Source organism: Struthio camelus, chromosome 2, assembly GCF_040807025.1.
Source record: "Struthio camelus isolate bStrCam1 chromosome 2, bStrCam1.hap1, whole genome shotgun sequence".
NCBI classification, from domain to species: Eukaryota; Metazoa; Chordata; class Aves; order Struthioniformes; family Struthionidae; genus Struthio; species Struthio camelus.
Genome location: NC_090943.1, coordinates 1,668,241 through 1,694,837, shown reverse-complemented (window position 1 = coordinate 1,694,837; position 26,597 = coordinate 1,668,241). Strand labels below are relative to the sequence as shown.

The 26,597-nt window shown below is 45.6% G+C and overlaps 2 protein-coding genes across 12 annotated transcripts in view; one reads left to right on the top strand and one right to left on the bottom strand.

Annotated features, from left to right (window-relative positions):
* The window catches only part of KIF9 (kinesin family member 9), a 30,324-nt gene extending 11,607 nt beyond the window's left edge, over nt 1–18,717 (bottom strand). For 2 of the 8 annotated variants that reach the window (XM_068934022.1, XM_068934025.1), the window contains exons 1-16: nt 18,573–18,717; nt 16,732–16,818; nt 13,843–13,943; nt 13,025–13,190; nt 12,789–12,895; nt 11,594–11,818; nt 9,631–9,714; nt 9,406–9,498; nt 8,530–8,677; nt 7,628–7,692; nt 6,457–6,534; nt 5,009–5,077; nt 4,473–4,577; nt 3,089–3,144; nt 1,551–1,641; nt 305–438 (exon numbers count right to left, since the gene is read on the bottom strand). In XM_068934022.1, coding sequence (XP_068790123.1) covers nt 305–438; nt 1,551–1,641; nt 3,089–3,144; nt 4,473–4,577; nt 5,009–5,077; nt 6,457–6,534; nt 7,628–7,692; nt 8,530–8,677; nt 9,406–9,498; nt 9,631–9,714; nt 11,594–11,818; nt 12,789–12,895; nt 13,025–13,190; nt 13,843–13,938 — 1,517 coding nt within the window. In that variant the 5' untranslated portion in view covers nt 13,939–13,943; nt 16,732–16,818; nt 18,573–18,717. Of the gene's footprint in view, nt 1–304; nt 439–1,550; nt 1,642–3,088; nt 3,145–4,472; nt 4,578–5,008; nt 5,078–6,456; nt 6,535–7,627; nt 7,693–8,529; nt 8,678–9,405; nt 9,499–9,630; nt 9,715–11,593; nt 11,819–12,788; nt 12,896–13,024; nt 13,191–13,338; nt 13,420–13,842; nt 13,944–16,707; nt 16,819–18,572 lie in introns of those variants that run through there. The other 6 variants (XM_068934026.1, XM_068934024.1, XM_068934029.1 and 3 more) reach the window with 6 other exon arrangements.
* The window catches only part of KLHL18 (kelch like family member 18), a 28,141-nt gene continuing 18,776 nt past the window's right edge, over nt 17,233–26,597 (top strand). The window contains exon 1 of one of the 4 annotated variants that reach the window (XM_068934033.1): nt 17,233–17,347. Coding sequence is in view for 2 of the 4 variants with exons in the window: in XM_068934031.1 (XP_068790132.1) it covers nt 18,811–18,957 (147 nt within the window). In the remaining 2 variants the exon portion in view is untranslated. Of the gene's footprint in view, nt 17,348–18,739; nt 18,958–22,105; nt 22,539–26,597 lie in introns of those variants that run through there. The other 3 variants (XM_068934031.1, XM_068934030.1, XM_068934036.1) reach the window with 3 other exon arrangements.

The following is a 26,597-nucleotide window of genomic DNA, read 5'->3' as shown; positions in this document are numbered from 1 at the left end:
ACACAGACTAACCGTTTGCACGAAATCTCAAGAGTACTACCCTACCACAGGCTGTGTCTGCTGGCCACACGCAGCGCCCTGACCTACTCTCGATGGCGTGGCTTAGTGGCCAGGAGGATACCACAGACGCCTGCAAAACTATGCTGGCGCGACATCCTCGTGGAAACACAAAAACGCGATACACCTATTAGGCCAGCTTCATTTCTGCCATCCTCCAGGGGCTGCCCTTCACACCTTGGCTGGAACCAGTCTGTGTGACGACACACTAAAAGAAAAAAGGAAGCTCTCCGACCACTTAACTCACCTGCTCTGCTCTTTGGTTTTCCTGGGTTTCGTCTTCTTCCCAGCATGTTTGGATGAAAAAGGAGCAGCTCCAGTCCCAAAATCGTGCCCATCTATTTCCCCCACCACATTGCCATCCACATCAACTAGGCCTGCCTGGAAACAAGAAGAAATAACGCATGAACTGAGAAGTATTAGCAGCTATTCCACCCTGTTGTACAATCTAATCTGGAAATCTGTATTCACCACCAAGCATTGCAGGGAAACACATCTATTAAAAATGAAGTGAACATTAAAACTAGGGCCAAAGTTACCCCGGAATTCATATGCTGAAAGTTTCAGCCGCTAAGGGTGAGAATAACTTGGGTCTAGTGTCACAAAAATAAGTTGAAGCCGTTATTGCAAATTCCTCTCCAAAATTCTGCTAATTCTGACAGTGCTCTCGGTGTTTTATTGGTAACGTCCCAGAGCATAACGCTAACAGCAAACTCCTACTCCATTGTGGCATCAGTAATGATGGCAATGGAAAAGCATCCTCAGAAGTCTTCATTTAGTGAAGGAGGATATGCAAGAGAATTATATTTCTCAATACTATTTCTATTATTGCCTCAAGCATGTCACAGAAGGGGCCATTCAGCACCAATATCTGCTTAATTCAGGGTTTGGTTTTGTTTTCCAGTTCAGCTTTAAATAAAGATTTGAACAGGCCTGTTAGGGACCATGGGTTTTTCTGTTATACAAATACTTTGTTTTTCCCTGTGTCTTTCTTCCAAAAATTTCAAAGCATCTTCAGTTAAGCCGTAGGCCAAGTATATCACTCTGCATAGCAGATAATTATTTTACCCACCTTACAGGGTAAAACCAAGGCATGGAAATGACCAATTCAGAGATTAAATACTTCACAAATTGAAATGGGTAATGAAAAATACATTATAAACTATAGGCATGAATCCATATGTGACTTTATGGTTTACATACGACATGTTTACTTTGCTCCAGAATCTATAAGGACCACCTCAACAGCAGCAGGTCAGACCCGGCTGACCCGGCCTTCTACAATTGACTGATTGACAGAGAGGTCACCTTCTTATATTAGTTTATATTTTCCTTATTCCCATTTAATAAACTATTCTGTTTCGGTAGTGGGCCAAGTTCTCTGCTGACGTGAATGGATGTCGCTTTGTTAACTGGTTTCAAACTTCAGTGGGGCACCTCAAGCAGCCAGTTCTGAGATGGATTCCGGGCAGGGCTCAAACCCCAGGCATTACCTTTTGAGCAACAGCAACAGCAGCAAAGTCATTTTTGTCTATCAGAGCATACTTGCTTCGTAATCTGGCCTCAACTTCTTGCTCCTGTTGACTAGGGGAGAAAAAGGCCCTCAGCATTGTGTTCAAGAAGGACTACTCCATACGGCAAAACCCGTAAACTTACCAGATTTACAGAGAAAGCCATCTTTTACAAGTGATGTCATTTCCATACACCCCACCTAGCTCCCCGTATTCTTCACAACATCCGTTTTAACCTTTCTCCATTTTTCTTCTTCCTTTCTTTTTCCACGATGTCCCTTTCAGCGTCTTAGATATGGAAGCTTTTCAATGGCTATTTAAATACTTAACATAACCTTTTAATGGTCCAAATAAAATAATATCACCTCTGTTCAGTTCTGTCACAGAAAGATCAACTTTAACCTATTGGTTTTCAAACGGAGTAATTTTTTCACTGAAAGGGAACAAACGAAGCCTTATCAGTCGGCTTACATACACTACAGGAGACTGAAAATTATTAGGGAATCTGCAAATTAAAAAAGATCAAAACTCATTATTTCAGTACAATAAGAGGAGTCCTAAGTAAAAAAATAATCATAATAAAATAATAATCAGGCAAAATGTGTAGACTGTTACCAAGAAACCTGATTTGGCTTTGGGTTCCTGTACAGCATGACTGTCCATGGCACAAGTGCCACAGACACTTGTGTTCAGACAAGTTTCTCAAGGGCAGGCAGATTTTCTGCAGTGATATCTCAGTGTCACTCTTGGAGTAGCACCCTCTACTGCCTAGCCAGGCCGTTGCCACAAAGGACATTTTCCAAGTGAAAAGGTGTCCGGGGGGCGGGGGGGGCCTGCTGTAATACCCTTCTTCTTCGCTCTCCTCCGTTTCATGTCCTCATTTTTAGGATTTTCCCTAGCCTGCTCTTTACCTTCCCTCATTCAGCTCAAAAAGCAACTTTCATCATCCACTGGCGACGTTTTCCAAAAAGCCCTTTCACACTTTCTCCCATCCCGCACCACAAACCAGGGAGAGCTTCCCTGGAAAGAGCCACAAAGCCTTCTTTTCATGCTCCTCCATATTTCTTTATGACCTTCCTTTGCCATGAGCTCTACAAAAAAAATCTGAAAACATTTAGATGCTAGTGTGCTGAGACCATTGCATATAACCTCATTCTGCAGAGTTTCATTTTTCTTTTGATCTCTTTGTAGAATGCCTTGCACAATGGAGATATGCTCCATAACTAGGGATGCAAAGCACAGTATACATTCAGTGATGGTATATCTACTGAGCAGACTTATTAACCAGTGAGGCTCCTCACAAACGGATCTTGCATATGATTTATGAGCATTGGAAGGCTAAAGGCAATAGTCTCCTTGTGAAAAAGCAGCAGAAATTGTACTGATTTTTCAGTTACAAGTTATTCCCTGTACTTCATAATGATGCTTCATCAATGTCACAGCGAGTGTAATAACACAGAAAAAAGCTTGGTGGAATTTCTAAACCTTATGGTGAAGTGCATCAAGCCTGGATATCTTACCTTACAAGCAGTTTGAACTGTCTGAAAACCTCCTGGACTTGCCTGACGTTCACTATCTGGGGAAGAGATGCATATAGTGAAGGCACAGGCAGGCATTTCTATGCTGCGGTCAGATACGCTGATTCAAATGTTGCAGACTGTCAGGGCTCTGCTTTCCAACAATCAGATCTCGACATTCGAGGAGAGGTACCTGTATCCTGCACCTGGAGAGTCAGGCTGGAGGTGGATACACTCCTCACTTTGAGGTGACTTTTAAAGAGAGAGGAATCTGACAGACTAGGGTGAATTCCATGGAGCGCACAGCCATCAAGATAATGAATTGTTTACAATAATGCAATACAAAATCTTTTACAAACAACATAGATGGCATCTTCTGACCTTGCAGCGACGCTACTGCCAGAGCATTATCTTTAGTCTACTTGCCTATGTAATCAAATCAGTGAAGTACAGCCATGCTGCTATCTGTGGTTTGGAGATGATGAACAGAGGCATGGACAGACAAGTAATGGGGGTCTGGAGCGGAGGAGGAATCTGCACTCAGGTCTCCCAAGGTCTAAGATACTAGACCAAGCTGTGCAAGACACTATCTCTGCTCTCAACCTTCTCTCTAAAAGGCCCTTCAGTCCCACTATAGACATCATTCCCTGTGTGAAACTCCCCCATCCTTCTCTGCTTTCCCTGCTCCACACTGGCCCACATCCCATTTTGCAGCCCACATAAAACAAACCTCATAAACCCTTATTCTGCCCCACACCTGCCTGCTGGAGGGAGCACACAGGGACTTCAAGAGAAGTGTAATGATAACATGAAATGAGAGGGTGTGTCTCAAGCAGTGGGTGGTTTTTTTTTTTTTTTTTTTTTTTTTTAACTGAAGGGTTACCTAACTGTGCTCATTTATGACTTTCATTTTCTTCCATTTTGTTTGCTTCCTTGCTTGCCCACACAGGAACATTTGTATATGAGAGACTTTTGCCGTTTCTTTTTACAATCATTTGGCAATCAACAGGTAGTTTCCAGCTGAGAAACCCTGCCCTAGTGAACCTGGGGTCACAAGACTGGACATATTTTGACGGATGCTTTGGGAACACATCTCGCAAAGATCTAGTTTCATGTTGGCAAGGCAAAATACTTCTGTAAAGAGGCTCCAAATAAAGCAATTCAGGGTGGTTCAAGCCAGAGGAAAAGTCCCCTTAAGCTTCCAAAAGGCAAAAACAGGAGAAAAATCAGGAGAGAGTGTCTCCTTAACAAGTCAAAAAAAATTGCAATTCTGTAGCACCTTTCAGGTTAAAGCAGCTTCTTCAGAAGACATTTTCATTCCTTCTGACATGGAACAAAACTGGATGAAATCAGTGTATAAGTCCTTCTATACTAAAAAGCTACTTACATCGACTTCATCAATGGATCCTTCTAGGTATTTTTGGACTTGAGACTTAATATCTGCTATCTGGATTTCAGTCAGAGGGTCATAACTCACCGAAGAACGATTTACCTAGGAAAAAAAGGTGAAAATTGAGTATGAGTAAATTACAAAGCAACTACTAGTCTGCTGAATGCCTGATATTTCTCTGTCGTTGCCCTGGAAGCATAATTTCTGATTGCGGCTTCTCATCGTCTGAGTTGACAGGGCACAGGCCTTGGACCATGCTGAAAGCGGGACATTCCTTTCCACTCTTCGGTCAAATAAGGGAAGGGCTTCACGCGTCTGAAAGGCACCTTCTCAGTAGATGGGGACTGAAGCTACAACAGTCTCAAGAGCAAGAGATTTTCAGAGCTTTGACTAATCTTAAAAAAACTGTGCTGAAAGCAGAGGGGAAGAGCACAAGCATGTCGGGCACCAATTTGACCATTCCTACTGCTAAACAAAGATCACGACAAAGCCTTAACAAGATCCATTTGGAGATGGCTTAGCCTATTCCTTACCAAGCTGTCATGCATGGCCAGTTCCTGCTTCAGAAAAATAATCTCCTTCTCCAAAGCCTTCACCATCCACTAGCAGGAAAACAAAAAGGTGAGCAAATGACCAAATGCAATCAGCAAAAGAACTGGTGAAAGGAAGCATTAACCTGGCAGCTAGATAACGTCAAGGCTGTGTACCAAGGCTGTGCCCTAGGATTTGCTGTCAGGTTTGCAGCAGTGCAGTGGTGAGTCTGGAAACCATTTTGCCTTTGATTAGCTTCCAACAGGACAGCTTCTATTCTGTCCTGGATCCACTGCCTTCAGAGTCAGCCCAAACCATCAAAAGAAGGGTCATCTGTTTCTTGAGTTGATGCTTTCCTGATCTGGTACCCTAGGGGCCATCAGATTCTGGACTATGAGGTATTATCTTGAAAGCAAAGAAGTAGGCAGGGTTGCACTCTCACCCGTACAGAACTCAGTAGGAGTTCTGGCATTCCTTTTAATAAAGGCCAGAATCTCTTGTGGCGTATTTGTGATTGAATTTATCCATAATCTGGGATATTTTCAAGCATTCACTATTTAGAACAAGCCTCCAAAAAGGTGTAGGTACCCAAATTTCCTTGGGATCCAGTGAAAATTGGATGCTGAGCTGCTTTTTAAGTGACCTGTTGAGTATCAAAGCACAGTAACTTCCTTAAATACATTTTGGCTGCTCTTTTCCACCCCACACATCTCAACACAAATGACAGGGCACTGAAGAGGAAAAGAGAGTTTGCTGCACAGCTCCCAGCCTCTTCTGGAAACTGTTGGAGGAAACTCCCCAGCTGTTTCTCTGCTCACCAGTGAAATCAGAGCATGAAATACTGCAGGGCTCTCTCACACCACACGTGCTACGGGTCAGATAATCCTAAACTCGCTCTCTGGGTTATCAGCAGCTCATAGAGTATTTGCTGCTGTCCGCCCCGTTTCAGTTGTGAAAGTGCACACAAGACATCTAAAATACCACAGTCACTTTCTTTAAATTATTTCCTTGTTTAAACGAGCATTGTAATTGTGGCAAAAACGTTAGGTTACCAGCAGCAACAGGGATAAGGCTGTGTAAAGCTGCAGATAGGACTGGAGATGATTTGCCCACAAGTCAGGGGAGTGGTCCACAATAAAATCTCTCTGTTAAGAGGTTTCCTATAAGAAGACGTACAGACTCCCAGGCATGCGGTCAAAAGAAATACTACATGCCAGGAAAAATGTGACCGCCTGTATGACTGCACCCTGTAGCATACTCAAGGAAATACCAAATAAATCCCAGTGGAAAAGTTGAACACTAGCCCATTTTATTATACACTTTCATTCAGGAAGTGAATGAGTGGTAATTCATTAAATTGCAGTATCTCCCTCAGGTTTTTGCAGTCATTATCCTTAATATTAACGAACTTGAGAAAACACACCTTCTTCTGTTCCCCTCCGCTACATACCTCTGGGTCACACATCTCATTGATGACTGGCTCTGTTGTCATCCATTTCATTCTGGTAGCAAAACGAAGAGAAGACAACTGAAAAACATTTTTTTTTTTAAGTAACTGAAAGAGATACTGGCAAGGACATAACTTTCATAATCTGTCCCTATGTAATCGTATCATATGCGACTAGGTAGAACTACAAAAGCTATTTAACCACAGCGAGCACTGTAGGACTTTTCATTTCAGGAGCATGTCTTCTACTGCTTACTTGTTTCCACGTGATGAGTCAGCTTCAGATGATGTTTTTCTGTTACCCGTGTGGCAGTTCTTTGTGTAACAGGGCTGTGATCTCAAAAATGATCACTCCTGTATCTGACTGAAATAATACTTACACCCTAATAATTCTGAACCACATGAAAACCCGAAACCAATGGCTTTCAGGTTTAATTCCTGCAATAGTGATATCCTGAGAGAGAGGCAGTACAGCCTGAAAATCCTCCTCTTGATGCAAAGTACAGCATCTATTTTGCAGAGGATATCAGAACCCAAGTAGCAGATGATAAGAACAGTACTTTGCCTTGAAGATGACTGCGTAACAGGTGACTGCATTTACACTTTTTTGCTATGTGTAACTTCTTTCTTGGTAAACAGCAAAGCAGTTCCCTTCCCTGTGTTACAGAAGTGGTTACAGCGGTTGGGTTCACACTGTAAGGCTTCCACCAATTTTATTATTTCACGGCTTAAAAGAAGTTACCATTAGCAGGTTCTCCTGATGCCAGCATCCCAAACTGCCTGAGAGCCAGTCCAGCTCTGATGTAAACTGTTGCCATTCCACTGACTTAACTATGCGATATACCATTCAAAACACATTTTTAGAGCCGAACCAATAATAACAATTAGCAGTATCCAGTGTGCTTCGATCTTAGCTGTTTGGGCCTGTTCTAATCCAGGCTCTTATTTGTCAGTAGAGCAGGCTCCTACGCCACTGTTTGCACCACAAAATAGACTGGCGAAAGCGGTTTGTATCCTGAGCCTCCGAGATGTTTCTGATGAATTAGACAGCGTGCTTCTCTGAGACTCCTGCCATAGCCCTGCAGAGACTATGCTTTATATCTGGTTATGGCCAACGTAATTGCAACAATACCTGGGACATGACTGAAATTCTATAAAAATCAGTTCAACTTACAGTCTCTTCTACGTGCACAGCTTCCCCACAGATATTCGCCACCAGGACAGTGTTGCAGTTTCCCCCTGGGAATGACACCAAAAAAAAGATGCAAAGAATATAATTTGTTTTTTGTTGTTTCCTTTCCTGGAAAATACTATATATGGACTAAAATAGAGAAAAAGATGCAACAAAGGACATAACTAGTTTGTAACTGTCCCTCTAAAGGTCCCGTGGGTCTATAAACACAATGGCATAGAATGACTTAAGAATAAAGGTAAAATGTGTTTCTCATCTGGTAATCATACAGCAAGAAGACAGCAACGCTAATTGTAAAAGCCTGAAATAGGATAAAATCAGAGCAGAGGATTTTAAAAGTCCGTGGCCTAACTCTAATACCAGGGAAGCTGACAGGAGTTTGTCACTGTCTTTCCTAACAGCAGTGCAAGACTTGCACTAGAAATACCTCAAATCTCACTCTCAGTTTTGATGACTTCAGTTACTCCACACAGTTGTCTGCAGCCTGTCTTCAGCTGCTTTCTCCACCCACGTGCTGCCAGTCTGCATTCCAATAGCATACGATTCCAGATGCACCACAGCTTTGGATTTATCATCTGTAGCCTGATGCTAAAGCATGACCACCTGAAAAGGCTTGTAACATGCTGGGGGGTGTTGGTGGTAGTTTTTTTTTTTTTTTTAAGTGTTCCAACTGAGAAAAGTTTGGCGCGTTTCTATTAGCCTGATCAGTGTGGCGTTTGTACTGCCTTGGTGCCTGCTGTTTCATTTGATGAGGAAAAACAGAGATCCTTTGAACGATGATTAGTTCCGTGTGTTTAACTGTAAGGGCATTAGGACTTGATACGCTCATTGAAACCACAGCATTTTCTGCGCGTTCTGGGGCTATTCTAATCCAAAGCCCTTACCAAGTGAGTCCTTGAGAACGTGCGTGAGCTTGCTCTGCCGGAAGGGGATGTGGTCCCTCTTAGGATCACCCAGGGCAATGATGATTTGCTCAAGGAATGACAGAGACTTGTTGATGTATGTGGCTTCTTTCAGAACCTGCCCTTCAGACTGTAATGAAGATCAAAAGGCAAAGCTTCCACAACATGTGTTTCTGGGTGAACCACAAAACAGAGCACATTTCTTACTGAGGGTACAACTCTCCTTGACTGTGACGATAAGGCTCTAACTCAGATTCAGCAAATTCAGAACTCCTTACAGTTTGAAAACAACTTTTCAGAGACGTTCGTTTCTTCATTGAAAGTCTACCAGGACCACTGTCTTTCCTTCAAAAAGGAAAAATTATGTATTTGTCACAGGGCTGATGGGATTTCTATTTTGATCAATACAGAATGTCACATGGGACCTGTGAAGGTTTCGGTTGCTGAGCCCTAGTGTTGTAGGAAAGTTTCAAAAATTTGCACGCTCCCACTAGACGCTAAGGACTCACACTGTCAGTCATGGAATAAAGAGGAAAATCAGAAGTTCTTTGTCTTAATACAGTTGACGGCTCAGACCATTTCCTTTGCTGACAAACGACAGTGTCAGAAGAACACACTGAATCTGGGTTACCTTGGAAGGCACATGAAGGATGGGAGTCACAAACAACTTTGAAAAGATACACAGCACTTGCAAACAACCAAGCACTCTCTGATGTGTTAATGTGACTTATGATTTGTCACAGTCTCCTATTTATTATGAGCTTGAATTCTGTTGTGGGAAAAGCCTGTAATTTCACCTCCACCATGTGGATTACTGGACTCTTCTCCAAGGACTCACATACTTCTTCCATTACTTACCCCAGTCTTACTCAGTCTCTCTGAGCCTGCCAGATCTATTAAATTGATTTTTGAAGTAATGCGTTTGACATCTGAGAAAACTCTGAAATGAGACTGGGGGGCAGGGTGGGGGGAGAGAATATAAACTGTACTTAACGTTGGACAAAACTGAAATAGAGTAAGAAATACAGGCATTTAAAGATCCTCATCCCTTTGAGTCCCCAGAAAAACCGCTGGAGCACTTACCTCAATATAGATAGTAAAAATGCAGTGGGATCTGGATGAATTTTTATTCAGTGTATGTTCTGCTATTACTCTGTTGGTCTCACCCTGCAAATGAAATCAAAACTGAGGATAGTATTTTTACACTTATACACTGGTAGAATAAAGGAGAAATTACAGATCCACGCAGTTAAATAAGCAATAGCTCAATCTCCACTCGCCAGAGAGACTGTAACATAACTTGGTTGGAGCAGACTGCACAGGAGCTTGTCATCTTTGCCTCACTTTCTTAGCCGTAAGAACCTTAAAGCATATTACAGTGCAGCTGGTAAAGGTCACTGTTTACTGTAACAGTGCCTTATAGCAGAGACCACATTATCTGCATTTCCACTTTCAAGGCTCAGCTCACAGTACTGTGGCTTTTTGAGGAACAGTCAGGCAAGTCTTGTTCAGAGGCAATACCTCCATCTGTTTCAGTTTCTTGATGAGTGGAAAACCAAAGCGCTACCCAAGCCTTAAGTGTCATAGATAACTCACAGACATATGACAGCCATGAACTTGCAATGATGACTTACAGGAAAACAAAACAATCATTGGAAATGGTGTTGCGACTGTTTGCTAGGACTGCCACTCTATCACGGAGCTGTGCAGCCAGGCCTGGCAAGGCAGAAAAGGAAATGGACAGCTCTACCACATAGAAATGCACTTGTTTCATGGCGAAATGAAATGCACCGGGTTTCACGGGCGACTGGTCGGCCTGGGACTCAAAGGCCAATGATGTTTGAGAGCTGGAAGGTCAGCGTCTGGCTCCGCACTAAGGAATTTAGATCCAAGGACAAGAATGAAAGTGAAGATATTAGGCAAATACTACGAACACCACTTCACAGATGAAGAAGTAAGAGTCAGAGAGCAGTGGGCAGACTCCTCAAAGCCTAGGGCTTCCCCTGAGTACCCAGAACTGGAGGTAGAGCTCATCTAAGGGCCTGAATGGATCCCCAGGCATCACTTGCACTTCTTCTGCCAGCAGATCTCAAGCTGTATTGTTATCATCCCTCTACTCTTTAAAGGGAAAACGGGAGCTTCTGCAAATCAGAGAGGCTAACTTAGGACACTATAGTCCCATTAAAAAAAGGCAAGCCAAAGATTTTAAGGGCACCAGATGGCTCCTGGTAATAATATGCTTCCTGCAAACAGAACAAATGATTTATGTACGTCTTTCTAACAAACTAAAGCACCCATAGGTAAAAGAAGGATGCAGAGGTAAGTAAGCAAGCTCCCTACGCAAAGGCAACCAACTATGTGAACATCCCTGCTATAAAACCTACCTAGGAGTACTAAGCATGTGCCATGACTATCCCAAACTATCTGCCAAAGACATCACTAGTAGGAGTCTTTTCTTGAGCGTTAACATACTGAGGACAGGCAGTGTGTTTTTGGGAAAAAGAATCCACTGCAGGCCAGCTGATGGCTCTAAAAGGATAGCAAATATCCTACACGTTGTACTGTGTACAAGTCCCTCACTGACAGCCCTGTGTGATAACCAGGGTAAGGAAAACAAGTCTTTCCGGCTGTCTGGGATCCTGGTCTGCCGAAGGGTGAGGCGGCTGGTATTGCAGACAAACCTTTTAAAATGACAGCGTATCCTGTGGCTACCTTAAATATTTTGGTGCTTTCTGGAATCTCTAATGCTATGTTCTGCGGTCTCAGCCCTAATATATTTCTTCCATCGCTTGCCTTGCTCTGGCATACACTAAAACTAGGGTTTCACCATGGGGATCTTCCAGAATCTCTGTGCCAGGGACATTTTCCTTGCACGAATACAGGCTACAAAGAGTTACCAGTTCCTCTCTCCACTATAACGAGAACCAAGAGAGTCGGCCCTCCCTCCAGCAGTCCTGACCACCCACTTCCAGCTTTACTGCCTCTTCCCTTAGCTAAGCCAGTAAACATAACAATCGGATGAGGTGCAATATTTGTTTCTTCTTGCCTCAAACAGGAGATTTAGAGCATCTTCCTCATGGCTAACTGTATGTATAGATAAGCCCTTCACATAAACACCCTGTGGGCAGTCCACTACAGCCATCTGCATGTCACCGGTCCCACTGCTTGTCATGGTGGACAGAAGGTCAAACAAGGTCTCATTGTAGATTTCCAGGTAGGATACTCGGACAGTGATGACTCGATCAACACAATGTGCAGTTGCCTTGAGGACCTATACAAAGATCAAGGGTTTGTCAGGGACATCTTAGCTCACAAACAGAACTATTAGCTATTTGTGGCTTTTCAAAGAAGCTATTTATGACTTTCTGAACAGCCATAAAGTCATCTGCATGCGTGCAGCTAATTCTCTGTGGCTGCCTGAGGGCTGACTGGGTGCAGTCAACATTTTTACTGTGATTTCTTAAAATGACAGTCTTGAAAACAACACTTTTGAAAGCACTATATCTTTAAAACAACAAGGTTGGGTGGGAATATTAACATAAATGTGGATGACTTTGCCCTCTCTGAACACTTAATAACAGGTTTCTTCATCTACTGGCTAATTTGCTTTACTCTAACAGCACTTGTGCCAAAAATATAACTGGGTAGAGAATTATTCAAGAGGAAAATGTGGATAATTAAAAACAAGCTATTGAGAACAGGCCTTTGAGGCAAGAAGTAGGCACTCTCACATTTGGGAAGCAACTGGTATATTACGAGAGCTAGAGCTAAACAGGAACAACCTCTGCAAACGACAATCAAGCATAGCCACAGAATGCCTCCCACCTTTGCTTCCGTGTGTAGGGGTCTGTATGCCTGTCAGTTGTCCTTGTGGGAGCAGGTAGCCTTCTGACATGCGCAAGTATCACTGTCTAATGAAGCAGTAGACTCTGGGCAGTGACGCGTGTACACAGATCACCATGTTTCAAAGCAACACCACCCCAATGCTCTGAAACGTCACCATCGTCAATGCGCAAAGTCACAGTGTAGTAAAATGAAGGTACCAAGTAACTATGTTTTATAGGCTCCCTTATTTCTTTAAGGATCATCAACGAGATAAAATGAAAGAAAATGGACTGGTGGAGAGCACCTAAAACATATTCCCCCATGTTAATACACTTTAATGATTATCAGCAATAGCAGATGCAAGAGACGTGTTTGATATTTCGTCTAGCTTCTTTTCTCATTCAGATCCTCAGTACCTGTTGTATAGCTCGGGGTATGATTCCTCGATGCTTGTAGCGTGCGGTCGCTCCTGTCATCGTATAAGTTTTACCAGCCCCTGTTTGCCCATAGCACATGATAGTGCCTAGAAAAGTTTCAAAGCAAAAGAATAAACTCGGGAGGGAACGTCTGATTTTCTCAAATGCAAAATCAAAAGGATCTTTTCCTCCAAACTCCACTTAGGGTCAAAATAATCAAAAGAACAACAAATTACCATTATAGCCATTCAAAGCTTCAGACACCAATTTCTCAGCTACAGTCTCGTAAGCCAGTTCCTGGGAGGCATTGTGAAGAACACCATCCAGCCTAAAGGACCAGTCAGTCTGCCTGTTGTTCACAATTCCTTTCTTGACATCTTTTTTGATGTATATATCTATGCTCTGAAACCAAAAAAGAAACAAAGATGAAGATGACTTCAATAGCTAGGAAGAACTTCAACATTTATTTTCCCCAAAAATACAGCCGCCCACTCAAGACCGGAAGGTAAGGAGCAAATGGAGCCCAAATAAAGTTATTGGTTTTACTGACCTTGATGGTATTTTCTGGTAGCAGATGTTCTAGAAGAAGGAAATATGGCTGAGCTCATCTGTTTACGTTTCAGTGATGTGTGTGATTTGGTGTCCAGGGGAAATTATTAGTTAAGCAAGAGAGGGTGGGTATTAACACAGGGGTTACAAGGTTAAGTAAGGAACTTGCTTGAGGGGAGACAGAAATAGACTGCTTCCCAAGGAGACCTCCTAGGCTGGAATGGTGTTTGCCACTGAGAATTCCTCCAAGATCAGTCAGAGCTCCAATCTTTTTAAAGATTTTCTTTAGTGACTTTATCACAAGAACTATGTTTACAACAGTGATACTTGCTGATAGCAAATCATGAGGCATGAGGTTCAATTCTGTGCCAGGCAGGAACACACGAACCAACATGCACTAAGAGGTCACGCATGGCCTTGAGGAATGCAAGAATTCCGCATTCCCATGGGCAAAATTGAAAACAAATTCCAAACCTTTCATGCTTGCAATCTCTTTTTCCTCTACCTTGTTGTCCCGCCCGAACTTGATCATGTCTTGAGCAAAATCAGCTGTTGGCTTGACTCGCACAAATGCATGGACTCTCTTTTCCACTGTATCCATATTAACTAAAGAAGAAGAAAAAGGAAAAAGCACATATGTAACAATATTGCATTCCCTAAAAAGAAATGTAATGCTATTTGTTATGGAAAGACAAGCTACTGAGTAGTCAAGTTTAAAAATAAAGTGCTGATTAAAGTTAAACAACAGTTTCTATCCTTTATTAGAAGCAACTGTGGGCAAATTGGCCTATGCTGAACATTTTTTCCAGCATTGTTCTGCTCAGAAAAATGAGCATGTAAAAAGCAAACAGTTGTCTTACTGATGATCATTTCTTCTTGTGTATCTGGCATGCTACTGTTTAACAACATACGCTTCTCTTCCTCTTAGCTTTGCAAAGCAAAACAATTGCAGGAATATAAGATGGATTTTCTTTTGTCTAATGTGAAGGCTTCTGTATGCATCAGTCCCTCGAGGGCCTGCTATTTCATAACGTCAGTCAATCCAGAATTGTGTTTCAAACTTCTAATGCTTTGAGGAAGACATATTATAGGTGAAACCGAGCCTAAAGTTACTTGTGTTTTTAGCAGTGATTACAACAGCTGTATTTGCATCTCCCTATGACATGATTTAAGAAGTGTGATTTTCTGATAGCGACCTCTGATTAAACCTCTGACACAGAAGGGATCTCAGAAAAAATACTTCAGAAAATGTTGCCATGGAGCTTGACTCTGTAACTCCTTTCCTTTCTCCACTCTACAATGAAAAATTTGATGAGGCCTGACTCATTGATGTAGTGTAAAATACTGTTTTCACTGTTGTATTCTACGATCTATAGCTATGTCCCTGAAACGAATGTGGGCATTGGAGCCTCTGCTGCATCTCTCAATACCTCATATTGTTATCTCTCAGCAGAGAGTAGAGCCTCCCCAGCTAAGAGCAGATCATTTCTATGACTACCTGCACATTCACGCTGAGATAAGGACAAGAAACAGTTTGCAAACTCAGCAAATGTCTTGTTAACCCATTCCACATGGGTGGAATGGGAGCAGACACATTCCATACGTAGTGAAGACATATGGCTCAAGACCCAGTTCAGCAGATTTCCCATTTTACATTCCCTCTCTAAAGGTGTCTTGGTTTTCTGTAACCATCCATACAACATCGTCAATGTCCAAAATGGGATCTTAGGTGGTATGCCAACATTTCCAACTCTCTGAACAAGTCATCTTGTTTACAGTCTGTATTGAATACATACTTCTTAGATCTACGCCACCTCTTCTTGGTATCAATATGCAAAAATATTTTGAAGTTCCTTTTGAACACCTGGTCTTCTGGTTTCCAGAAGAAAAACAGTCACATGCCTGACAACTTTTGGTGAAATTCTTATGTTGCTTTTCACAGGATCACAGACTTTTCTAGTCTATGCAAATTTGGTAAGTCACTGTGAACCTCTGGCAGGGCTAGATGATCAGCTAAGATCCACCTGAAGAGGACTCACTGCATATACCCAACTGTTAAAGCCTCACCTGAGAAACTTCTACTGAGTATTTTTAATTCCCTGGAATATGCAGACCCTGTGTTTCCTCTTGACTGCTTCCTATAGACTGCCTGTGCTCAACAGTTAGGTAATATCCAACAACCTCTGGTTTATACTTGCATACTCAGTATTTTTATCTATGATCTCCTCCATCACCTTATCTGCTGTAACTGCTCTAAAAGGAAACGTAGAAGTGTCATTTAGACCAAGACTTCTCTTTATTTAAAAAAGAGGTAAGCATTTGAATGACTAACTGGTAAATGTACCCTAGGTACACAGTAGGCCAGCAAACAGCACGCGTAGCTTAATTATTTTTGAATACGCAAAGCTTGAGGGAACCGCTGCGTGTGAGGAATTCAAATGCGGTGCCTTGCCCCCTTCATCATGGCGATATCAGCACGATGTCCACCATAAAAATGCAAAGAATCCACAATGATGCTAGGCTTCCGTTATCATCATCTCTGTGGTAACTAAGACAGTCTTCAAACAGACGAATGACTTGTGAAAAGGAATGATGATGAACTGCACGGATGCCATCGTAAGCATTGCCACTAAGTGACGTGCACAGAAAGCTGCAAAAATATTTGCCAGCACTGCACAAGTGAAGGTAGTAGCAGAATATGTACAAACCAAATGGAAGAAGAGCCATCAAGTTCTAAAGTTGGCATGCACCTTGCAAGTGCTGCTCACCTGGTTACTGAGAATTTTATAAATAACGAGACGCTTCTATACTACATAAAAACATCCCAGCGTTAGAGGGATATGCGCCTTATTTCTTTAAAGCTGCAGCCAGAAGCAAGGCAGGAAAAAGGAGCAAGGGAAGAAGCAAACCTCTAATGTGAATCAGAGGGAGACAGAACAAATCCAGAATCCGTGCAATTTTCCTCACTGTAACAATGCCCATTGTTCAGCGCTAGGAGAAAGCAATTACTCATGAGATTATTAACAGAAGATGGGAACGAAACAGCTATGGTTAAGTAAAGGCATTCAGCCTCCATAGCCCAGAAAGCCCTCAGCCTCTCTGTTGTCTGTGTCTGCAGGAATACCTTTCACTATCCATTCTGATCACTGTTTTTGTGCCGCGGACTGAGATTCACAAAGATCATTGAATAAAGTTTCCTGTTTCAGCTCTCTGACAGACTCTTAACCAATAATGTAGAAATGAAAAGCTCTCCGGCTCATTAGCGATACCCCAAGCATCCAACTGATCTGATTTTTAATTGCTCTTTGTCTGCAGTGGAATTTTTACTGAGGCGCGATAAAGAAAACTGCACGTTTATCGGTCAGCTAACCAAAAATGTCTCTGGCTGTCTCACCACTTAAAACATCCTCCTCAGGCTGAAATATAAATGTTCAAAGGACAAAAGCAAGGCTTGCCGTCACCATCAGTCATCATTCAGCATCTGTAACATATTACAAGCAAAGGAAAACAACAATCTCCATCACAATTCACAGCAAGAAGAGACAAAAGGCCTTGTTTTTCACCTGGAGTAATGCCGTATTTATTTCTAGTGCTACAGAAATAGCACAGAATCATAACACCACGAGTGTAACACATGCCTACACTTAAATCAGGCCACTGGTTTTGAAGCTATTTACAGCAAGGGGCCAGGCCCCAGTTCCTTGGTCAGTCCTTGCACAACATCTGAAAACAGTAGGGCTCCCCCTCTGTTGGTCTCAAGATTAACAGACTACGTATGTTCAGAAATAATGGAAATGCGGTTATCTCTGCAGCGGAAACAGATGCCAACATGCCCACGCAGTACAGGCAGGCCAAAGGGAAAGCTCAGAGATTTTGGCGCTGACTGGCACAGAAAGTGCCCGCAGACAGCTACTGGGTACCCAGAGTAGTAGGAGTGTGGTTTTCAGTTCTACCTGAGAGACCCGAGTTTATCCACTGCAGAAGGACAGAAGCTTGGGCCAAATCTAAAGGTAAACTGGGGGGGGGGGGGGGTGTTAAATCTGCTCTGGAGGTGACCCTGACGTGGCCTCTAGAATTTGAACTCCATTGACAAGTTCAGAGTTGAATCCAGACAGCAAAAGACATCAAAAGTTCAGGTCTGCCCCAGCACATCTAAATGCCCAGGCCACGATACTCACAGTGTCACCTCCACTCCAAAGGGAAAAGGAGGAGAAAACGGCCCCAAATTACCCGCTGCTTACCCAGAGCGGGTGCTAAAGGACTAGACAGCGTGGGACACACCGGTAACGCGGTCCCATGAGAAGTGAGAGAGCAAAAGAGGTGGGATGCGGGTGACGGGATGGGGGAGAAGTGCCACAGACAGCCACGTGGATGTCACTGGGGACAAGGGCAACAGGAGGTAGTCCAGAAAGTGGCCAGGGATGGAAAGGGGCTGTGGGGACAGGGAAAGGGACCACCAGGCTGAGGTTGCGTGGCGGGGGGGACACAAGGCCTGAGGAGGGAGGCAAGGCCTTGATGAGGAGGAAGGCCTGGGGGGTGGGGAAGAAATGAGGATTGGGGTGGGAGAAGGATGAGATCTGAGGAGATGGCAGGACCTGGGCAGAGGAAGGGGGGGGGGAGGGAGGAACAAGGCCTTAAAGAGAGGACAAGGCCTTGATAGGAAGGGGAGGCCTGAGAGGGTGGGGAGGAAGCAGGGGGGTCCCAGAGGAAAAGAGAAGGGATAGGAGCCCTGAGAAAAGGGGGGGGGGGGCGACGAGACCCTGAGAAAAGGGGGAGGGGGGAACGAGACTCTGAGAAAAGGGAGGGGATGAGACCCTGGGGGGGGGGGAAGGGGAGAAACGAGACCCTGAGGAAGGAGCGGGGGGGATGAGACCCTGAAGCAGTGGCAGGAGGGGGAACGAGACCCTGAGGAAGGGGGGGGGGGGAGGATGAGACCCTGGGGGGGAGGAGAGAAACGAGACCCTGAGGAAGGGGGGGGAGGATGAGACCCTGGGGGGGAGAGAAACGAGACCTTGAAGAAGGGGGGGGGGAGACCCTGAGGAAAGGGGGGGGGAACGAGACCCTGGGGGGGGGAGGGGAGAAACGAAACCCTGAAGAAGGGGGGGGAGGCGAGACCCTGGGGGGTGAAGATGAGACGGGGGGGAACGAGACCCTGAGGAAGGGGACCGAGGCCTAAGGGGACGACAGGCCCTGGCGAGGGAGCGAGGCCGAGGGACGACGCAGCCCCGCACCTACCTGAGCGCCGCCCGCCAGGGGGCCGCGGCCGGGGACGCCGTTGCCATGGCAGCGGCCGGAAGTGAAGGCGAGGCGGAAGTGGGCGGGTGTTTCCGCCGGAGCGCGGGGCGGCTGCGGCGAGGGCGCCGCGCTACGGCGGCCGGGCGGGGACAGCGGGCGTTACGGCGGCCGGGCGGGGACAGGGCGCGGGGGAGGCGAAGGCGCTGTGCAGAGGCAGCGCGGCGCGGCGGCCGGGAAGATGCTGGAGGCGGCGGCGGCGGCGGTCGAGCCGGAGCTGGACCCCGAGGACTTGGTGCACTTCTCGGTCGGCGACTTACCCAGCCGCGGCTACGGCGTGATGGGCGAGATCCGGCGGCAGGGCAAGCTCTGCGACGTGACCCTCAAGGTGCGGCCCGGCCCGGCCCGCCGCCCCCGGCATGGCGGCTCAGCCCCGCCGGGGAGGGGACAGGGGGGGTGCTGGGGGCGGAGATGGGGCTGGGGGCGCTCAGGGGGAGCGGGGCAGCCGAGGGTCCCCTATGGCGGGGCGGCAGGGGGGCAGCTGGGCCCCTTTGGTGGGGGTGAGCTGAAGCCTCCCTCGAGCAGGGCGGGTGGGGGGGCAACTGAGCCCCCCCCCACCACCACCACCTTTGGCAGGGGGGAAAGGAGGAGGTGGGGCCCCAACTCGAGCAGGGCGGGTGGGGGGCGGCTGAGCACCCCCCAACCACCTTTGGTAGGGGGTAAGGGAGGATTTGGGCCCCCCCCCCGAGCAGGGTGTGGGGGGGGTGACTGAGGGCTCCCCTGATCCCCTTTAGGCAGGGGGAGAAGGGGGGAGCTGAGGTCCCCTTCTAGCAGGGCAGGTGAGGGTAGCTGAGGGCCCCCCAACCCCCTTTGCCAGGGAGAAGTTGGGGCCCCCCTCTAGCAGGGCGGGTGGGGGTAACTGAGGGCCCCCCTGACCCTCTTTGACCAGGGAGGGAGCAGCTGAGGGCCTCCCCCACCAACCCTAGTTGGGGGGACTTTGTGGGGCCTTGTGGTGGGTGATGGGGATGCTGAGCACCGGGCCAGGGTGGGTGCTGGTGCCGATGACGCCCCGTCGCAGGCGCTCTGTGGTCCCGGATGTGGCAGGCTGGCGGCGGGAGATGGCCAGGTCTCCCAGGCTGCTTGTGTAGCTCCGGCCGTTGCGGTTCTTGCAGTATCCACTTCGAGCGAGTTGACTTGAAGTCCTGTTTTGGGAGGAAACACCTTTTGGCTAGCTACGATGATGCCCTCAGTGCAGAGGGTCCAGGCACTGAGGAGGAATTTGGGGTGTCGCGCTCTGGGTCGAGGTTGGTGGAGGTTTATGGACCGACTTCTGCTCTGCTCCAGCCAGTGTTTTATCCCGGGGACAACAGGGAGGAACTAAGTCCTTTTGGGTAGGAGCCGTTCTCTAGACCTACGGACTAGGAGTTGACGGGGGGGAGGAATTTGTTGTGGGGTGTGTGTAATACGCAATTCGTAGGGTTGGTTGAGTCATTACAGGATTCGCTCTCCAGTCTAATTAAACATGAAGGTGTTTCCCAGCCTACTCACCGCGAAACTTTTCACCTACCTCCTGCGGCTGGAGGGAAGTCTGCAGGGATTGTGCTTGCTGTGGGGGCTGCAGGATGGCTGGGCCTGGGGTGCATGCCTGTGATACGCAGTTCGGTGCCTCCTGGGATGAGTGATTACTTCACAGACAAAAGCACTTATTATTAAGAGCGCAGCCGTTTGCTGTTCCTTATTGTCCGACGTTGTAGCTTCTGAGACGTGTTAGCTGTGATGGTGTGCCAGTAACCATCCTGGCATAGCCAGGAGAATTTTTTGACAAAAGCAGTTTGTTCTGGAGAATGCCGTTTTCTCGGAGCTAGACTGCCCGCGTTGAAGCGTGCGAGATGACTTCACGTTTCAGGGATTCTCAAATCCTGGAACTGGCTGAGCCTCCCCCATCTCAAGCAAACACCACGGTGAGCTGGCGATGGGCTGTCCCAGGGCAAGGATCCTCTGTCTGGAACTGTTTGGCGCTGTCAGGATGAAGACAATAGAAATGGAGGTATATAAGCCTGGGTTTATCTCATCTCAAATAAGTGCCCCGACCATTGTTCTGCCAAACGTGCTCTGAATTCCATTCCTATTGACCTATCATACCAAAGTGCTTTTTCAGTCTTACTTATTTTATTTTACTTTATACTTCTTCCACTGCAGAGCGGGGAAACTTTTGAAATCTTGAGGGCTGAAAGGGATCTCTAGTGCAGTTGTTATAATGTGTGTTCTGACTGTGCTGGGCAGCTTTGTGGATGAAGACATCATGTTGTCCCCGTTTTCCTTTTTCCCTTTTGTTTATATCAAGAGTCCCTGGAGCAAAATGTTACCTGGGGAGGGTGTAGAGCCTGTCCTCTCTACAAAGTTTTACTATCTATTAAAAAAGATGTCTCTGTCATTCTTGAGTCTTAGCTTTCTCCCTCCACTGCTTGGGTATTTCTGTACTATACCTAAGAAAGATCCCAATTTCAACTGATATTTTTGATAGAGGACTGACAGTGTATTTCCACATTGATTCTGAGGCTGTGAATGCACAAGGAAAAGCTAGGAAGTTCATTTGAACCAAAGTCCTTTGTTGGTTTGATTCCTCTCGTGGTATTAAATCGTAAAGTCAGAACGTTTCTACTTGTTTGCCGCTTCTGCCTCTTGACGTCTGATTTCTCACGTTGACCTGTGTGTCCCACAGCAATTGAATTAATGCTGTCTGCTGTGTCTGAGCCAAGACTTTCTTCCCAGTTGTTTGGTGCAAGGTGCCTTCTCTAACTTACTTAGTATGCTCTGCTGAATGCTTGAGAGGTAATTTTTATTAGCTTAACTTTGGTGGCGTCTTTGAATGTTCACAGTTAGCCACCGTGAACGCAGGGCTGACGTAAAACGTGCTTTTCCTTGACCTTGCTCGCGAACGCTTTCTGCATGTGTTGATGAAGCTGTACATCCAGTGAAATGTCTAGCTGTACAAGGAGCCTACAAAGTGAGTTGTCCAGCGGGGACAGCGCCTGAATACTCACCGCTCAAAACTGAGGAAGGGACAGTATCAAGAAGCGTTTGAAGTCAATACCTGAAAAAGAGTGTGGTGGATCCTGATGTGCGTTGCACCATTTACGCAAGTTTGTTGTCGTATTTTCCCACCGAGTATTTTCAGACTGTGTCCCGTGAAAAATAAAAACGGCCAAACACTGCCTTGGGCCAGAAATGTGGTTCCTTGCGATGTGACTCGTGTCCGGCCTCGCAGCCGAAACGAGAACAAACAACATCGTTGTAGCACCGTTCAGTTGTTCAGTGGCCTCCTTACCGATATCAGCGTTGGGGTCAATGACTGTAAATGATTCTCCCAGCCTACAGTAGTGTTTGCTGTACAAACAGATCTCAAATTGTTAGGAAGTGTTGGTTCTCCCTGTTTGTTTATCTTAATGATTACCCTTGTAAAGCAAGACAAGCATTAATTCATCCAGTGCAGTAGATTCGCGGGGCAGAATTTGTTCTCGTTTCTGAGAAACCGTGTTGCTGCCGTGCGCATTGCTCCACAGAAGACGGTGCTGCCTCAGCAACGTGCGACAGCTCGTTCTGGACGCGATTAAAAGCAAGAAGTGCTGATTTGCCTGGCGCCGTTGGATCTCTGAGCAGTCAAGCGCGGCTTAGGGAGCTCTGTCGCTGCTTCTCACGGCTGTCTGTGTGAAAACGCAGTTGCACAGGGCAGTAACGGGGCTATGCCTCTTCCATGAGGCTCATGAAGGGTTCATCGAGGTCTCCTTCCCTGCTTAGCTCCTCTTGAAGAGAGGCTCTGTCCTTTCAAGCTGCCTTTGGCGACTCTCTGAGGTGGTTGAAGTGTTTACACGGAGAAGAATTTTTAGGGTGCTGTGGTAAAACCGCTTGCAAATAAACTAGAGGAGGAGGGAAGAAGAGGCGGCACACCTTGTTCTGTGACTACTCTTGGTTAATTTTCCTTTGGTGGAAAGGGGGTTTTGCTTGTGAAGGCCAAAGCTCTGCCGTTGTTCTCTTCTTCCAGGGTTGCTAGATCCTGTCTCAGCGTGGCCTTGCCTGGTAAAAAGCTGTTTGCCAGTTTTGCCAACTTGACCAGTGAAGCCCTACCGAAAGTCTTCTGCTCTACAAGTGAGACCTGTGTTTCTCTCCCCACCCAGTATTGGTCTGATTAGAAAAGGAGATTGTGGTTGCGCCTGTGCCGGAGAAAACGCCAAGCATAAAGCAGTCATCAAGGGTGCGGAAAGGAAGGTGCTGTCTTTGAGTGTGGAGTTTGAGGCTTTTAACTACGTGCATGGATGTGTCGAGTGCCTTGAAGACTGAGAGCTATTTTAAGTTTTAGACTATGCTCTTTGAAATCTTGGATGAAACCCTGCTTTTAGGATGAAATCAGTAACGTGTGATTTCTGTCCGTTGTTTCCTGCGGCTGGCCTGTTTTTCCCCAGGAGCTGGATGCGAAGCAGTATCTTTTAGGCTATCTTCACGTTTGGAGGTCTTGGGGTTACTTCTGGCTGCGCTGCCGTTTGCAGTGCTGTTGTGCTCCTTCCTTCTTGGCAGTCGTCGGGCTCTCACGAGAGCTGTACCTTCTGAAGAACGTTTGACAATTTGAATCGGCTTCTGCCTAAACATACGATTTGTGTTCAGTTATTTCTAGTGCCAGCACTGCTGCTGTTTCACCTTGTTGGTAACAATCAATTAGCTATTTGCTAAGCTAATTGGATTAGAAATGCTCTGCTTTAAAGTTCTGGGCCCTCGTTGCTTCTGTTTCCTGCGCGTAACAATGGCACGGTAGAAACTCTCCCACCTGTTTTATAGTGGATTTACAATGTTTTTTTTTTAGTGTTCTCAAAGCGTTTTAGAGTCCTCAAATGAAAAATACTGCAAAAGTGGAAAACGTTTCAGTTCATTGAGGAATAGAGGTATTTAGGGATGTTAATCCCTGATTTGGAGATTCTTCTGCTTTTTCATTGCATAAAAGTAGCTACTCAGCGTTTGTGTTTCTTCCTGAACTTTTTTTTTTTTTGCATGCAAGTGTCCTGTCGAGATGAAAGCTGCTTGGGCAATTTTGTTTTCTGGAGTTTGCTTCTCTGTTTCAGTCCAAGGTACAAATGCTCTCAGGGGAGGCATTAGCAGTTTGCTGGAAGCCTGTGGACTGCACCACTTGGTAAAGCAGGGAAGGAATACCGGTAGTGTTTTTCATTGATGAATTCTGGGGGAGCAAATGTCTTTATAGCTCCTGCTCAGTTCAATCTGAGACAGCAGAACTGAGTGCCAGGCTGCAATCTCGGATAAACCTCTGTCAAAAGAGAGGAGGTTTGTGTCTTCTTGAACCCGCAAAGAGCTAAGTTAATGCGAGCTGCTCTCATTGTTGCTGCTGCTCTTTTGGTTTTGAATAGCTTGAATGCCACATTTCCATGACTAACTATGACTAATTAGAAAAATCTCTAAAAAATAATGCAAGCCTGGCGAGATAGCCTCTCCACAGCTTGGAAGCACTTTATTTGTTTCATATACAAGCTGAATCAGACCGGCAGGTGATAGTCCGGTTGGCTTTCCTCCCTGTAAAGAGACTGTTCTAATTGTATTTTTCCTACAGTAAAGTGCTAACGTGAAACTCTCCAAACTCTAACAGATGCGCGCGCGAGAGCTGTTGCTGGCAAGCTGCTCAGAGGTGGAAGAACCTCCCTTTGTCCCTCCGAGGCAGATAAGTGGAATTCCAGACAGCTTATGCTGCATGCCTAATATCATCGGGGTCTGTGGAAAACCCTGCTCCTGATTGCTCTGCAGATGTTAAAGCACATTTGTGAGATCTTTAAGCGTTTCCTTAAGATTTGTGAGATCCTCTCTCCTTTGTAGGACAGAGAATATCTCTATTGGGCCAGCTGACAAATTGTAAAAACAGATAATCTTTTACACGCGTGAGACCTTTTGGTTAAGAATCTTGTTTAAATCATGTCATACAGAAGTAACAAGCTACTTGGGATGGTAATTGGACTTGTTCTTTCACCTCCACATCTCAGTTAGTCTAAGTGTTGTTCAGCTAATATTGAGACAAGTATTTCTGGTGCTTTAAATAGACATTATACCTGAAGCATTAGTAGAAGCAGGGCATTTTTGCGCTGAGGTTTTTGCTTGGCTTCTTTGAACGTGACATAAAATGTGTGGCCTAATACGTGAGTTCCAAACGCATTGGTGCTGGTTTTAGTTTGCTTTCCTTAATAGAAAACCAAGATCTGCGTGGCATTCGTCAGCCATTCTGTTTTGTTTCATCTTTAGTTATTTCGTCTTTTCATGTTGTTTCATCAACTTTTAGTCTTGTTTCATCTCTGTCCCTTTGAGCAAGCTGGTCAAAGGAAAATTGTGAGAATTGGTAGGTGAGTAGAAGAGAAGAGCGAAAACCTGTCCTGCAGCCTAAGGTGCGCTTCAGTGACCTGGGTGTTTAACCTGATGGCTGGCCATGTGGCAGATGAGCATGTACTTGTGTCTGAGCAGTGGCGTATGCTGCTTCTTGCCCAGCTGGAAGTAGGGGATGCGAGGATACTGTGGGATAGCTAAGCAGTGCTTCTGGTTGGTCCTTCAGGAGCTTGCAAGAGCGCAGGGTTGGAGGCAATCCGCTCTGGATGTGTTCCCCTCACCTTCCAGGAAGTTGAGATTGGAGTCCAGAAAAGTAATCTGGCTCCTTTGAACTGGAAGCGAGTGATCCGCAAACACGCGTTGGTGTTGTACTTGCAGAAGGGATGTCCTTCCTGGTTCGAAGCTACTATTAGTTACCGTTTTATCAGCAGGACCCGTAATTAATCTAGACCAGAGGGACCCGTGACTTAATGGGATCAACCTCTTGGTTTTGCAAATGCCAAGTCTGACCTAATCTCTTTCGTGTCTTGTCCAGCTTTTAGTTGGGTGGGAAGGGGAATGAAGGAAGGATGTTTATTTGAATGCCTGAATTCTGATACAAGATCCCTTAAACTGAAATGTTCTGTTATCTTCCTGCTAGCAAAATGTTGCTACAGTTCATTGGGCACTAACTTAATTTCTAGTGTGGCTTCTCTGTCACTTGGATGCCAGTATTGTGTTAAGAAAGAATTGTTTTTAAAGGTCTTTGCAGCAGAGAACTCAAGAGACTTCTCAGCTATGCAGCGTAATGATGTCACGAAAATAATAGATGTCTTTATTACACCTACACCATTTTTCTATGGAGAAAGCTTCATTGTGCCCTGGAACTTATTAACATTTTGCGGACGTGGGAGTGTAATGGAGAACGTGCTTTTCATTAATCGGCTAGAAAACATATTAGAAGAGCATTCTGTAAAACTTATGGTCAGAAACGCTGCTTTGCAAGCAGTGGTTTTGTTCACGTTTCTGGTAAACTATCTCTTGAGTTAAAAGAAAGGATCCTACTACATATTGTGAGACAGTATATCCTTCTATAAAGGCAGAAATCCTTTGAAAGCTAAGCTGCCTGAAAGACTTATCCTCAAGCCTCTTCCCAGTGCCTTTGCCAGCCCCGATGGGGAGTTCCTGGGGCGTTTCACCTTGTGGCACTTTCATAAATGGAGCTTTAAGAGTCTTGCTAATTCTGGTGTAGTGATATGGATGTGATCAAGTCTGCAATAATTTAGTTTGTGCCCGGAGATAAGTCTTGAACTCCGGGCTCTAAAAGTGAAAGATAAATGTACTGAATTGCATCTACCTCACCAAGAGTGCCTGATTTCTGTAGCTTTGCAGGTGTTGCCGTGAAACAGGCTGTTACTGCAAATGGGAGCTTCCACCTTCAGCTGTGAGCTGGAATCCCCCAGCAAGTTTCTGGTTTAGCTGCATGTCGCGTGATGACCCAGAGCAAGCGAGGCCAAACGCTGAACGCGGTCGCAGCCTACAGAAGCTTCTCAGCAGTTTGCCTTGTGGCACCAGAAACGTAATAAAAATCCTGCTGCTGAGAGGGAGCTGCTGCTGCAGAAGATGCCAGAGCTCGAGGCTGGCTGCATCCTACCTTCCGTAAAGGGCTGCTTTAAAGGA